The 9,749-nt window shown below is 42.7% G+C and overlaps 1 protein-coding gene across 5 annotated transcripts in view; it reads left to right on the top strand.

Moving 5' to 3' along the window:
* Nucleotides 1-225: 225 nt before the first annotated feature.
* Nucleotides 226-9,749, top strand: part of VEGFA (vascular endothelial growth factor A) — a 46,770-nt gene continuing 37,246 nt past the window's right edge. For all 5 annotated transcript variants that reach the window (XM_082251663.1, XM_082251662.1, XM_082251660.1 and 2 more), the window contains exon 1: nucleotides 226-642. In XM_082251663.1, coding sequence (XP_082107789.1) covers nucleotides 565-642 — 78 coding nt within the window. In that variant the 5' untranslated portion in view covers nucleotides 226-564. The remainder of the gene's footprint in view (nucleotides 643-9,749) is intronic.

Here is a 9,749-nt window from a genome sequence, read left to right as displayed (position 1 = left end):
AATAAAAAAATGTGCACACTCTATGGAGGAGATACATAGAAATATATATATATATATAGATAGATAGATATATATATATATAGATATAGATATATAGATATATGGATATACAGATATATAGACTGAGCTGAGCACAGAATAACTCTTGTCATTTATAAAGTCATGTCTCCTCCCCCTGCAGGGCGTGACCATGGAGTGGGGCGTGACAGATTGTCTAGGCTCAGGCTGGAGGCTGGCTGACACTATCGTAGAAGCAGCCGGTGTGATCACAGGTCCGGCTCAGGAACAGGCTCGGGATTTACCGGCAGGAGAGCCCCGTTATAGCACAGGACCGGCCGCCCCGCACTGGGATTATCCTTCTTCTTGATACATTGTTGCAATCATGGATTGAAAGTCTTGTGGCTGCGACTTTTCTGGGATCTGTTACATTGTATCCGTTTTGTTGCACGCTTTTTTTTTCCTGGATCCATGGAGTGACCCCGGCTTTTCCTGGCTCTGAAGATCTTCTATCATTGGTGGGAGTGGGGGGTCCTCTGCAGGGGATCTACAGTTCTGTGTGGGCGGATGTTACTGGGAACCATGAACTTTCTGCTCTCTGTTCTCTGGGGCTTGCCTTTTCTGCTCTCTATCCACACTGCCCAGGTAAGATCTATAGCATTGAATGAGCCCCCCCTGCACACAATAGAAGAATGCCCAACCTATACCCAATGAAACATGGGCGTGTTCACATTTCCATGGGGGGAAGGGGGGTGCAGATGGAAGATCAGGGAGATGGGGAAGGTTCCTCCTGGATTAAGGGTGCAATGTGGTGACCATTTACTGTAGAAGATCAGGGAGATGGGGAAGGTTCCTCCTGGGTTCAGGGTGCAATGTGGTGACCATTTACTATGGAAGGTAGAAGATCAGGGAGATTGGGAAGGTTCCTCCTGGGTTAAGGGTGCAATGTGGTGACCATTTACTATGGAAGGTAGAAGATTGGGAAGGTTCCTCCTGGGTTAAGGGTGCAATGTGGTGACCATTTACTATGGAAGGTGTAAAGTCTTCTTGGAAGTTTTGCTGCCTTTGTTGTCATTGGAGGTGTTCCTGGGCTCTGAATGGAGAGCCCATGGTCTCTAGGAACACACTAATGGTTTACCTTATTTCCCTGCTTGAAACTGGCTCCACACACCGACACCCTTTCCATGGGCACATCGCATTTTCCATAAATAACCACACTACACTAGGGACGTCATTCCTAAAGTCTATGCCACCTTCCTTATCGGTGGACGGCACCCTTTCCCAACCTTTGTACCCCTAAAAAATGACAGGTCTTGGGGAACCTCATTCTAAAATTGGTTAATGGGAAAAGTGCCCCCATTACATTGGTGATCAGCACTCTTTCTCAACCTTTGTACCCCTAAAAAAATGACAGGTCTGGGGGAACCTCATTCTATATTTGGTTAATGGGAAAAGTGCCCCCCTTACAATGATGGTCAGCACTCTTTCTCAAATCTTGTACCCCAGGGGGGACCCCTAAAAGAAAAACTCAGGTCTCAGGGAACCTCTAGGAGAAGGAACCCCTAGTAGAGCCTCTAGTAAAACTGGTTAATTAGAGGTCAATGGGAAAATGCCCCCCACTTTATATTGGTCAGCAGCCTTTTGACCCCAGGGGAACCCCTAAAAAAAATTACAGATCTCAGGGAACCTCTATTAAAATCAGATAATCAGAACTCAAGGGGAAATATGACCCCCTTATGTTGGTGGTCAGCAACCTTTGGGAACTCCTAAAATAACTTGCAGGTCTCAGGGAGCCCCTACTAAAATTAGTCCATCAGAGGTCAAGGGAAAAATGCCCCCCTCATGTTGGTGGTCAGCAACCTTTGGGAACCAATAAAATAACTTGCACTTCTCAGGAAGCCTCTACCAAAACTGGTCAATTAAGAGATCAATGGAAAAAAATGACCCCCTTACATTTGTGGTCATCAACTTTTCTCAAACTTTGGGAACCCCTAAAATACCTTGCAGGTCTTGGGGAACCCCTACTAAAATTGGTTATTTAGCTGTCAATGGGAAAAAATGCCCCCCTTACATTGTTGGTCAGAAACCATTGGGAACCCCTAAAAAAATAACGGGTCTTAGGGAACCTCTACTGAAACCAGTTAGTTAGTGGGAAAATGCCTCCCTTACATTGGTGGTCAGCAACCTTTCTCAACCTTTGTACCCAGGGGAACCTCTAAAATAAAATTACAGGTCTCAGAACATCTACTAAAACTGGTTAATCAGAGGTTCTGGGGAAAAATGCCCCCCTTACAGTGGTGGTTGTCAACCTTTTGTACCCCTTTTGAGCAATCTTTTGTACATCTTGTACTTCTAAATAAGAATTACAGGTCTCAGGGAAACTCTACTAAAACTGGTTAATAAGAGGTTAATGGGAAAAATGCCCTCCTTTTATTGGTGGTCAGAAATTTTTCTCAACTGTTGGGAACCCCTTAAATAATTTACAGTTCTCAAGGAACCTCTACTAAAACTGGGTAAATGATGTTCCGTGGGAAAAATTCCCTCCATACATTGGTGGTCAGGAAGCATACATTGGTGGTCAGGAAGCATACATTCCTTACAGTGGTGATCAAAAATGTCACCCTTACAGCCAAAAAATAAATCTCTGGTCCCATGCCGCTGGCTTTGACAGTGGCCCTGAAACTGTGCAGGCACCGTAAAATGGGAGCTCAATCGGCCACAGCTCAAGGAACCTCTGGAGGAACCCTGGTTGAGAACGGCTGGTGGATATTGTGACAATGTGGACCTTGGAATATTGCAAATGACTTTATCCGCTCACCTGAATATGTGCAGATGTGGGCAATGCCTAGATCCTGATTGCCAGCATTTCGTGAATTGCATAATTCTCCCTCCCAGCAAATCTGCATGCAACATATTCAGGAGAGTTGTAAATTTGCAATTCTCCAATAAGTTTTGCAGAATGGGAATGATGTATACATCAGCGTGCACATTGCTCATATAAATGTTTGTGTAGCTAAAGTCTGGTGGGTAAGGCAGAGGCAGGTTGGTGCAGATGTGGGCCAGTTACATCACCATGCTCCTTGTCGGAGAACTGGAAGCAGTTGTGGGAAACGGGCATATAGCAATAATTAGGAGCAATGGTTGGCTCTTGGGTTCCGATGCCCATGTTGATGCCTTCTCAAGCTTTCCTCTAGTGCCCCTGACTACTGAATCCCAAGACTGACAGGCAAGGACCACGTGTGTCTAATACTGGGGTGCACAAATTTTTACAGAATTCGGGAGCCAATCTGTCCTATCCCAGAGCCAGTTCCATTGGAAAAATTAGATGCCAGCTGTAATTTTTGAGGAGCATTGGCTACCTGGCTCCTAGGATCTGTCCAGCCCCGGTCTTTTGTATATCCTTAATTTTCTAACAAATCCTGATTTTTCTGCCCCTTTCAGATCATCCAAGTGGACAGATTCACTTTCTAAACTCTCCCCAAACTTTCTGTAACTTTGAAGAGCGTGGAGGCTGAGATCCTCAAAGCTTCCGAGTCATTCCTGCCTCGTGACTGCTCTTTACATACCAGCTAATTGATGGTATTCATAACTAGAAATGGCCAGATTCCGGCCAAATAAACCTCGTCCTTTACCCAGATCCTACTCCAGCAGACCCTACTCCAGCAAAGTGCATAGGTGGCACGAAACGCAGAATATGTCATTCTTGAATGAATGTGCTTCTGTGCCTGAGCGGATCTCCAACTGTGACAATTCACTATGGATTTTTTTTTTCCTGCCTCGGTGTAGGCAAAAAAAAAAATCCTACAGTCGAATAATTGGATTATTTAATTATTTATGAATTTTGGTGGTGGAGCTGAGAAGGGCATTGACATTCCCCCCCCAGGAAATTATTTATTTTAGTTTTATTTTTGCCAATGCCATTTGCCGGGAAAGCCGGGTCTGCTATATTGTCATAGATACAAGGCCGGGAGGAGTGAGCAGTGGGCAGCGTGTGACCAGACTGTTAATGGTCGCTCAAGTTTCTTCTGAGGGTTACTTGGCCCCCTTTTTTTTTTTTTTTCTCATTCTGACGACAGATCAGCGGGGCGGGTAAGCGATGCGGCTCAGGCTGCACGTACGCTTTTTTCCAAATGTAAACCACTCTTGAGACAGACTAAAGGCCTTTAAATCTCTTTCATGTGACTGGGCCAAGCTCTTTTTTTTTTTTTTTTCCCCCCCTTCATCTTTCGAAGCACATTGCCAGCAATAAGTAGGCCTCAGCCCACGGTTTGAGTTGGAAATGCCCTTGAATGCAGACACTGTGCACTTTCCCCGACTGATCATGGCTTCCACCCTTGCACTTTGAGTTCCATCTGCAGCTTTCTCTTTTTTTTTTTTTGTAGTGAGGGTCCTTGTCTGCTCCTAGGCTTTATTTTTACAAGTCAGCCTAATTGTTTTTCCAAGCATTTACAGTTGCAAATCTCAGCTAATGAGGAAGGAGAGATTGTGGCAAGACAGGAGGGGAGGGAGATCGTTTGTTTAACTGCTTCGCTCCCTCCAAGCTGTGCCTTGTGACTCACTGTGATCAGGGAGGAGACCAAGCACCGAGCACTTCAATACAATCGTTGTAAGGCCTGTTTCCTTTTCCAAGGACACAGCGTCTTTAACTGCCTTCGTTCACTTTGAGGTTGATTTACTAAAACTGGAAAGTGCAAAATCTGGTGGTGCTGTGCATTGGTGGCCTGTTCCTTTTCCAAGGACACGGCGTCTTTAACTGCCTTCGTTCACTTTGAGGTTGATTTACTAAAACTAGAGAGTGCAAAATCTGGTGGTGCTGTGCATTGGTGGCCAATCGGCTTCTAACTTCAGCTTGTTCAATGAATCGGTCAGCTTCCAGGTTGACCATAAAACGTGGAAAAATCGGTCAGCTTCCAGGTTGACCATAAAACCTGGAAGCTGGTTGGTTTTCCTGGCAGAGCTGCTCCAGATTTTGCATGCTCCAGTTTTAGTAAATCGTCCCCGTAGTCTATATTAATATTGTAATGTCAAAAGTTTTCCAAATAATTTTGCGTCGATTGTTGTGAAAAATGCCATATGTAAGATTGCATTGAGACTGGAAGCAGCTGTTTAGCTCTAAAGCAAGTTGGACTTATTTGATCGTACGAAGACCAGAACATGGGGAACCTTTTTATATATAACAAGGAGGTAGAGGGAATCTGGACACTTTTACCATTTGGGGGCCACAATCTACGACCTCTCAAGAGTCTGCAAGGTCAGGCTTTTTCTTTTGGCTATCGCTCGCTGTTCTACCTACGGAAGACGTCAGCGAAGTGTCACATGCGTGACTTCTAGTGACCCGTAGTACAGGTTTAACCCCTTTGTTTGTATAATAGTCCCTCTACCTGTTGGGGATGTTTAATGTGAAACTGTGCTGCTAATTATTGGGGAATATAAAATTTGAATTGGCTTGATAAGACTATAGCTACTAGGGGGTTAATTGCGCTTGGATATTTTTTTTTTTTGTTTTTGTATTTTTTTTTTTAAATTTATTTTGATTTACTAAAACTGGAGAGTGGGGTACTATGGGGTTAATTGCGCTTGGATATTTTTATTTATTTTTGTAATTTTTTTTAATTTTATTTTTTATATTTGCATTTACTAAAACTGGAGAGTTGGGTACTATGGGGTTAATTGCGCTTGGATGTTTTTTTGTTTTTTTTTTATTTTCTTTCTTTATTTTTTTTTTATATATTTTGATTTACTAAAACTGGAGAGTGCATAATCTGGTGCAGCTGTGCATGATAGCCAATCCGCTTCTAACTTCAGCTTGTTCAATTAAGCTTTGACTGGAAGCTGATTGGCTACCATGCACAGCTGCACCAGATATTGCACTCTCCAGTTTTAGTAATAAATCTATGTATAAATCTGCTTTTGGTGTCCGGAAACGTAGAATCCTCTGTGTTTTTTCTTGAATGGTAGTTATAGGTTGGAGAGCAGCATGTTGGCTGTTGTGGGAATCCAGAACTGGTTTTATATATACAGTTGCTGTATAGAATCATTGTTCACTGGGATTTCTGAAAAACCTGGACAGGATTCAAATGTAAAGTTGAGTATGGAGCAGCTTAAATTGGTTACTGTATTCCTGTAGGAGTGAATGACGTCTATAGGATGAAGAGTGGTTTCCCGACGCCAGCGTTGCTGCAAGTGAAGTCTTTCTCATTGTAGGGTTATTGGTGTGTTTTACACCCATGTAAAGTATCCTATACTAGAATCTTGAACATCCTTTGTTTGTTTGTTTGTTTGTTTTTTAAATCTTTTTATTGTTATAGAAGAAGATAATCTTTATAAACAAATATTCACCAGGTGTTCCCAAGACCTGAAAATGTATTTTAATGGCAAAAAGATGATCTATATTCTAGTAAAGGATACTTTACATGGGTGTAAAAATGCTATATTATTATTATTAATAATAATAATAGTATATAAATCCTGTAGAATAATGCACATTTTTACACCCATGTAAAGGTATCCTTTACTAGAATATATATATATATATATATATATATATATATATATATATATATATATATATATATATATATATATATATATATATATATATATATATATATATATATATATATATATATATATATATATATATATATGTATATGTTTATATTATATTCTATTATATTATATTATATTTTTTTTTTTTTTTTACCCTTAAAATAAATTTCAAGTCTTGGAACACCTGATAACACCAGTGTATAGGAAGGTCAATATGCCCTTTATATTGGTGAGCATTGCACTAACACCCCTTAATTGGCATTCAGACTGCCACCCTTACGACTAGATAAAAAGATTGTGTCATAGCATTGACTTTGCCAAGTGGCTTTGGCCCCAGGACCATCAAATGAGAGGTCCCATCAGCCACAGCTCAAGGAACCCCAAGCAACCTTTTGGAGAAGCCCTGGTTGAGTGGTTGATCTAGATAGTCAATGATGAGAAACCTAAAGACCTGTAGAGGTAGATGAGGCAGTAGCTATTACAGCTCCGTACTGACTATCCTATATGGTTTCGTACATGATAATACTCTGTTCCAAGCTTTATTAATGTGTGGTACACATTTTGTCCACAGATCAGATTCTTGGCCAATAATTCATGAACAGATTGTTAATACAGCAGCATCATCTGCAGGAACTGCAAGATATATAGAGAGATAGCGAGAGAGAACTTGGATGCCCGTGTAAATGATTTTACAGATCGATTGCACATTTACCAAGACCAGCAGGGACAGATCTGAAACCTTTGCCTGGTGCCTCACGGGTTTGTTCGCTGTCCTGCAGGTTAAGGACCTCTGCTCTGTTTATTTCTATTCTCTACAGCAGAGACTGAGCTCAGTGCCCAGTGCCTTATCAGCCCATATCTGCCACTTCGATCTTACAATCTGATAACTGGCGCACAAGGCGCCTCTTAGGGGGTCACAGGTTGTTGGTGAATGGAAGAGTTTGTCATGGGAAGAAGAAGCAAAAATTCCCAGTAACAGTAAATTAACCCAGATTTATTGCCTTAATTGAGAGAGGGGGAAAAAATGCTCCACCTAATGGTGGTAGATGTCATATTCATGGTAGAGTCCTATTAAAGCAGGGTTTCTCAACCGAGGTTCCTCCAAAGGTTGCTAGAGGTTCCTTGAGCAATTTCTGCCTTTCGATAAGTTCCCTCTTACACCATTGACTTTTTTTTTTATAACTCTCTGTAAGAGAGTGATTTTTCCCAAAGGCCACAAGTGTAAAGCTCATTCTTCCCATTGACCATCACACTAATGCAATATTACTCAACTAGGGTTCCTCCAAGCAATTCGTGCCTCTCAGAAAAGTTCACACTGACACTATTGAATTTTTTTTTTTGCTATCTGGGGGGAATTCTTCTTACTGACCATCATACTAATGCAATATTTCTCAACTAGAGTTCCTCCAGGGGTTTCTAGGGGTTCCTCAAGCGATTTCTGCCTCTCAGAGAAGTTCCCTCTGACACCATTGATTTTATTTTTAGCTATCTGTAAGGGGGTACTTCTTCCCAATGACCATGGGTGTAAAGAGCATTCTTCCCACTGATGCCCAGTTGTAGACATAGTCCATTTGAGCAAGGGTTCCCTGAGACTCGAAAGTTGATATATTCTTCACTGAATCTGAGCACCACAAACCAAAACCACTATTTATTTCATCTTTAATATTTAAAGCGAACTTCCCCCATCCATTCGTGTCCCCATGATTTTATTTTGTTGAGAAATCACTTTGACAAACCACAACCCCCCCCCCCCCCCCCCCCCCCAGTAGTTCTGCTCATAGCCACCTTGAGTTAAGGGCTAGAGATTCACATTGCATTTACTTTCTGGAATCCATCTGCCCTCAGCTCATGCATGCAGGAGGGTGTGCTTGGCTGAGAAAACCCCACCTCCTCTCCTCGCCTCCTGAAGACTCCTGGGATGTATGACATTTGCCTAGGCGAGAAACCAGGAAGTAACTGAAAAAAAATTAAAAAAATTGTGTATAACAAGTAAATATGACATATCTATTTACTAATGCTAGCAGAATGAGATTTGAAAATAATCAATGTTAATTGGGAGAGTCATGGGCGTCCGCAGAACTTTTTTCAGGGGGGGGGGGGCATCATTTTAAGGTCAGCCATTCTCTGCCTCTTTTCGCCCCCCATAAATCCCCCTTCAGAGCAGGCCAGGATCCCTCTTTAGTCTTACCTTTTCACCTGTATTCCCCCTGCTACCAGGTTTTCCTGCACCACCGGGTACTCCAGGCTCTCCCTGCAAAGAAAATATAGATATATTATATGTATCAAACCAATATGAGCCCCTTTAGAGCAGGCCTAGATCCCCTTTAGAGTAGGCCAGGTTCCCATAGACCCCCCCTTTACAGTAGGCCAGGTTCCCATAGATCCCCCCCCTTTTCAGAGCAGGCCAGGTTCCCATAGATCCCTCTTTTAGAGCAGGCCAGGTTCCCATAGATCCCCCTTTTAGAGCAGGCCAGGTTACCATAGATCCCCTTTTAGAGCAGGCCAGGTTCCCATAGATCCCCCTTTTAGAGCAGGCCAGGGTCCCTCATAGATCCCCCTTTGGAGCAGGGTCCCCAAAGATTCCCCTCTTTGAGCATGCTAGGGGGGGCACTTGCCCCCCCCCCCCCCCCCCTGTGGATGCCCATAAGGAGAGTGAAGTTCCACTCTAAGGGTTCTGCTGTTTTAATTGTTCAACATGCAATGTCTAAGGAGAACATTAAGGCTCTCCTTTTTCCATGAACTTTAAATTCAGACATATGCTCCAGACTAAACACTGTGATAAGTTGGAGGGCTGCTCATAAAGAGGGAGAATTGTATTATACTCCAGCAAAATGAGAATTTGCTCCCTTTGCCATTTAGCACGCAAGTCCCTTAAACATGCATTCTTTTATGCCTCTGGATGTGTGCCCGAAAATTGTGATGAAACAGTCAGTGAAGGGTCAAGTGGTCAGTGTATTGCTTATGGGTGAGAAGACAGCTTGCTGTGCAGAGCTGCAGGTTCTGACAATTCCGGCAAAGCAATGTCAGCAGGACTCGGCTTTTACTGCAAGGGAAAAGGTCACATCGCTTAGCAAATGCTCAGTCGCTGCAGCAGCCTTTAAACTGTCTCGTTTTCGAGGGCTCACTGTTCTATCCCTAGGCTGACTGGTACATACTGAAAGTACACACAGGACCCATAATCATGTCTTCATTGTGTCCTTGGA

The sequence above is a fragment of the Pelophylax lessonae genome (assembly GCF_965119305.1).
Source record: "Pelophylax lessonae genome assembly, chromosome: 3".
NCBI lineage: Eukaryota > Metazoa > Chordata > Amphibia > Anura > Ranidae > Pelophylax > Pelophylax lessonae.
This window is presented reverse-complemented; position numbering and strand designations above follow the sequence as displayed.